Source organism: Gekko japonicus, unplaced genomic scaffold, assembly GCF_001447785.1.
Source record: "Gekko japonicus isolate JY-2015 unplaced genomic scaffold, Gekko_japonicus_V1.1 scaffold747, whole genome shotgun sequence".
Lineage (NCBI taxonomy): Eukaryota > Metazoa > Chordata > Lepidosauria > Squamata > Gekkonidae > Gekko > Gekko japonicus.
In genome coordinates this window covers 237,910-243,610 of record NW_015160231.1, presented here as the reverse complement: position 1 = coordinate 243,610, position 5,701 = coordinate 237,910, and the positions used below count along the sequence as shown (strand labels likewise).

At 42.1% G+C, this 5,701-nt stretch overlaps 1 protein-coding gene across 1 annotated transcript in view; it reads left to right on the top strand.

Annotated features, from left to right (window-relative positions):
• Nucleotides 1-5,700, top strand: part of LOC107111260 (C-C chemokine receptor type 4-like) — a gene marked incomplete at its 3' end in the record, with an annotated part of 18,460 nt that extends 12,760 nt beyond the window's left edge. Inside the window, exon 2 of the mRNA XM_015412211.1 lies at nucleotides 4,988-5,700. Within this exon, the coding sequence (XP_015267697.1) occupies nucleotides 5,005-5,700 (696 nt within the window). The remainder of the gene's footprint in view (nucleotides 1-4,987) is intronic.
• Nucleotide 5,701: the final 1 nt, after the last annotated feature.

The following is a 5,701-nucleotide window of genomic DNA, read 5'->3' as shown; positions in this document are numbered from 1 at the left end:
AAATAAGAAGGCCTCAGACTTTATTTTCCCACAGCAGCCACACATGCTATGTGGGAAATAGCTGTTAAAACTGAGACCCAAACAAGACATGAGACAAAGCTGAATGTACCTCTCTCTCATGTTCTTCGGCGAGGCCAGCTTCACACTTTCCCCTCTAGCTTTCCCCAATGCAAAATCGCTTCCCAAATGTGTGCTCAACCCTTTCCCCATGAGCAATTTCCCCAATGCAACTTGTACTGCCCAGCAACTTTTCTCCCCAGGTAGAGAATACGGGGACTGTTTTCTGAGAAGGGGCTGTTTGGCTCCCATGGTACAGCATCTCTTTTGCATGGAGAAGGTCCTAGGTTCGAGCCCTGGCAGTTCTAGTTAAAGCATCAGATGGGAGGTGATGTGGGAGATCTCTGCCTGAAAGTTTGGATTGCTTCTGCCAGTCTGAGTAGACAATACTCACCTTGATGGACCAAGGGTCTGGTTCATTATAATGTGGTTTCCTGAATGTGTATTCTGCATATTGTCAACTAAACTTCAACAGCAAAATGAGAGTGTGCATGTTCTGGCCACCAAACTTTTCATTTTGGTTCTCCCCTTCTCAAAAAGGAACATTTTCCTGCATATCTGAGTCCCATTAGAAGAAGAGAAGAGATTGGATTTATACCCCATCCTTCACTACCCAAAGGTGTCTCAGAGCGGCTTACAAACTCCTTTCCCTTCCCCTCCCCACAACAGACACCCTGTGAGGTAGGTGGGGCTGAGAGAGCTCTTGACAGAGACTGCTCTTTTTCAAGAACAGCTCTTATCAGAATTACGGCTTGCCCAAGGCCATCCAGCCAGGTGCAAGTGGAGGAGTGGAGAATCAAACCCGGTTCTCCCAGATTAGAGTCCGCGCACTTAACCACAACTGGCTGTAGGTATGCAGAAACCACATATAATAAGATTCCCCTGACTGCAAACCTGTGGGTGCCAATGGGTTTGCAGAAATCTGTGCCCTACGCCCCGGGCACACACACCCCATTGTGTAATCTTTCAGCAAGAGAGATCTTCACAGCTTGTTGAAATTAAATATTGTGGCCAGAGTTCAATGTGTTAGATAACTTAGATCACAAATTCTAAAACACTGTTCCAAAAGTCAGTGTATGTAGTCCTAGTACACAAAAAAGCTTACTCAGTCAAATTCAGGTTAAAGTGTTACCATTGTGCCACCCAGTGGCAAAGAATAAGTTACAACTTACAACACTGTTAAAAAAAAATAAAAACATTAATGTTCAACTGAATTTCTTCACACATATACAAATGTACACATACGCACAAACTGGGAGGGATTCATCAGAACAGCATCTCATGATGTTACAATGTAATTTCTGGCTGTGTAAATGCAAGTGATGTCGCTGTGTCACAGGACACTCTAGAATTCCACATAACTCTATGGTTTTTACCATAGTGTCTTGGGGAAATCACAGAGTGTCCTGTGATGCAGTGACATCATTTCCAGTTACACTGCTGGAAACAACATTGCAAAGTTTCAGGATGCTATTCCAGCCCCCCCCCCAATTTCCCCCCCTGCTTCTCACCAGAGTGAGGGTGGGCAGCAGGGGCAGGAGTTCCTCTACCCCCAGTGACAATGCCATATCCCACGGTTGCTGGGATCAGGTAATAATTAGAGTTGACATCTTGCATAAATGTATTTCTGAGCCATACAAAGTTGGGTAAGGAGTGCAATCTAAGGGTGAATTCACATCTGTATGTGTGTAACAATCATCATAGATCAAATATCGCAGAGAGCTTTCATGATGATCATGAAGATAAGGCAGTCAGTTTGTTTAACTGCAAGCGATCGACTGCAAAATTCATTACACGATGTGTATGCCTATCTGTAATTCAGCCCAGTTTCAGCTGTCCTTTTATTCAAAGGTTCACATTTCCCTGCAATTTTTGAAACAGGCTACACTTTGCTTTCATTTCTTGGGTGCAGTGGTAAGGACAAAGCAGGAATCAGGAATGGAGATTATGGGCTAGCACTGGAGGGGAAAAACCCACTCCTATAATGATGAACTGTGACTGGCTGTCACGTCACTGATGAAGTATTAGCTCCTGGAGGACCTTTTAACTCTTATATTCTGGATACCACATTGTTCTGCGTCAAGCCTGAATCAGGTATAGGTGTGCACTTAAGAAACCCTAGGTATCTAGTTAGCTTTCCTATACTAGGCATTTAACTCCTAGCCAGAAGTACACCTCAGTAATGCTGCAGGTTTGTTCTGGGTATAAGTCACAAGAAAATACTATTAAGAGAGTCTCTGCTTCCATTCTAAGCTTGTTTATTAAAGCATAATTATTGCATTTTTAGTATAAACTAAATCCACAAAGCTTTATACCATCCATCCATTATTGCTACACAGAGAGGTCTTTCTTGTATAGTTCTTCTGTGTATTCTTGCCATCTTTTCTTACCCCCCAAATAAGCAGGTCACAGGCAAGGAGCCCCTTCTGAGAATAAACTCTCGATCAATATAACTTCCCGTATTTATAGGATTTTAAATTAATCTCCTAACAATAGCGTGATAAGAGTGCACATTCTTGGATAATTCAATATCTTATAACTTCAGACACCATACAAGATTATCTTAAAACTCGTTCATTCTTGCTACTTTTTCTCTTAACATAGCGTTACTTTTTCTCCTAACAAAGCCTATTTTAAAAAAATGATTACAAGTCTCTCATATACATAAATTTCTTTTGGTCTTCAACCAATACTGCCATCCTTGAATCATATCTTTGCTTCTGTGAAGTTGGACATCCTCGTGATTCTCAGGTGCTTCCGCACCTAGAGCTAAACAAATTGTATCTATTAATAATGGGTTAGATGGCTTCCAATCTAAACAAGGCCAAATAATTGTTTCCCTTGCTTGAAAGCCAGTCGAATCCGACTCTAGGGGGCGGAGCTCATCTCCATTTCCAAGCCAAAGAGCCAGCGCTGTCCGAAGACTTCTGGGTCTCTAGACTCCCTTGTTTACATGCTTCCCTGAGCTGCCAGGTTTGTTCTGTTTGTATGAGCTGCAACATCCTCTAACACCTTTTTGGTCAAGTCCAGCAACTGTTCCCCCATATTTCTGGCCATATTCATGATGACAAATCCCAGGAACCAGGATGACATGGTGCCTAGAAATTTAATTGTGGCACCTAGTATTTTCAGCAGTGCAAATTATTGCAAAATTTCTTGGTGATCCTCAGTAGACGTACAAAATATAACATTTTATACCATGAAGTTTTTGTCACTGCAAACTTGTATGTTAAATTTACACCATTCAAAGGTGACATAGAAATCAATTTCTTAACGGGTTGCTTTCTATGCTGATTCCAACACTCTATTAAATGTAGCTTTTAAAAGCAACAATGATATAATGAGGAACTGGGGAGAAGAAATGCTACAGTTAGAAGTTTGGTGTAGTGAATAAGTGCACAGACTGTAATCTGGGAGAACTGGGTTTGATTCCCCACTCCTCCACTTGCAGCTGCTGGATGACCTTGGGCAAGCCATAGTTCTGACAGAGCTGTTCTCTCAAGCTATTCTTGAAAGAGCTCTCTCAGACCTACCTACCTCACAGGGTGTCTGTTGTGGGGAGGGGAAGGGAAAGGAGTTTGTAAGTCGCTCTAAGACTTCAAGTGAAGGGCAGGGTATAAATCCAATCTTCTCCTCTTTTTCTTTTCCTTCTTCTTCTTCTGGTGATGACAATCAAGGTTACCCCATATTTCTTTATATCCAACACTATTGTCATTGCTTTAATAACATTATCAGAAACAGTGAAGAATTTAGGATGTAAATTTTGATGTAGCAATAATTAGAAAATGTGGTCCTTTAAATACAAAAGGCTGAAAAATGTCTCTGGCTCCTAAATTTGAGGCTGGGCTTCTAGAGCCAAAGAAAATTTGTTAAGGCCTGTTCTAGCATATTTTCAGGCTAAAACAAGTTTGATGAACTGTTTAATGGAAAGGTGCTGATGCTTGACATTCTTCTTTTTTGAATTGCATAGGCGAACCTCTGTAGCTCTAGGCTTAATAGATCCAGCAGTTACAGAACTGCAATAAGTCAATCCTTACCCCAAACTCCATAACAGTGGTAGTCACTCTGCAGCTAGCAGAGCCATATCCACAATCTACCATGAACCAAATGGAACCACATTTACTACCATCCCTCAGCATGAGGCCTGCACCTCAGGAAGCTTACTTGTTCTTCTGGTAATGGTTGTTTCAAGGAGAGATTGAACCACCTGTCAAGTACAAGCCCCACTGGGCAAAGGACCTTGCCCAATTTTCTGAAACATGGGGAGATGCAGTATTAGGGAACAGTGCTCAGAAGAGCCACATGAGGTATCACTGCTTTATAACATCTGTGCTGTTTTGGTGTATCTGAAGAAGTGTGCTTGCACACAAATAAAACTTTGTTGGTCTTAAAGGTGCCACTGTGTCGGGTAGCCCCGCCATGGGTTTTTTATTCTCCTGTCTCTGGAATGTATATTGCTCTGCAGCTGCGTTTCGCTTTTGCTCCTTATCTGCCCATTGGCCTTGAGCGCTCATCGCTCTGGCGCGAAGCCTCTGGTTCTCCCGCTCATCCCTGAACCACTGAACAGTTCCCCGCACTCTGCACTGATTGCTATTGGCTCCTAGGTGTCAGAGGGTATTGTATGAACCCACTATAATTGCTATGGCCATTTTGTATGTCTCATTCCTGACTCAAGGAGTCTAAGTCGACTTCACCTTGGTCTGGTCAATAAAGCTGAACCTATTTAAGGACCTGCTGTTGATACTGAGTTATTGAAGTACCTGACACACTGGACTCAAACTTTGTTCATCTATGCGAATGAACACTGTTTTGTTTGTATCTCTTTGCTCCAATGTTGAAAAGTCAGTGTGTTCTGTTATGGATTAGCACTACAATATTTATTACTGAACTCCCAGTGCAAATGACTCTCATGTAAGTCTATCTTCTTCAGTTTCAGGGAACCGCAAGATGGACATTACTACGGACATTCCAGATGAGGGAATGGAAACCACACCATATGACTATGATTATCTCCATACACCTTGTCCAAATGACATGGTACAACAGTTTGGTTCCAGTTTCCTGCCACCATTTTATTATTTGGTGTTCACATTTGGCCTGGTGGGCAATGCCCTAGTTGTGATGATTCTCCTGAGATACAAAAGAATCAAAAGCATGACTGATGTCTATCTGCTAAATTTAGCAATTTCAGACCTGCTCTTCATTTTCTCACTCCCATTTTGGGCATATAATGCAGCAGACCAGTGGGTATTTGGGAAAGTAATGTGCAAGATTCTCTCTGGAATTTATCTTGTAGGCTTCTACAGTGGAAGTTTTTTTATAATCCTTTTGACTGCTGACAGGTACCTGGCAATAGTCCATGCAGTGTTTGCGTTAAAAACCAGGACAGTTGTCTATGGCATCCTCACAAGTGTCATCATGTGGGGTGTGGCACTTTCCGCCTCTGTGCCAGAGATTATATTCAACACGTGTAAAATGATAGGGAGCCGCTGGAGATGCACTTCTGATTATTCATTTACAACCCAAGTCAACTGGAATCAGTTCAACACTTTAAAAACCAACCTCATCGGCCTGGTCTTACCAATAATTGTTATGGTCTTCTGCTACACAAAGATAATAATAAACCTGCTGAGATGCAGGAATG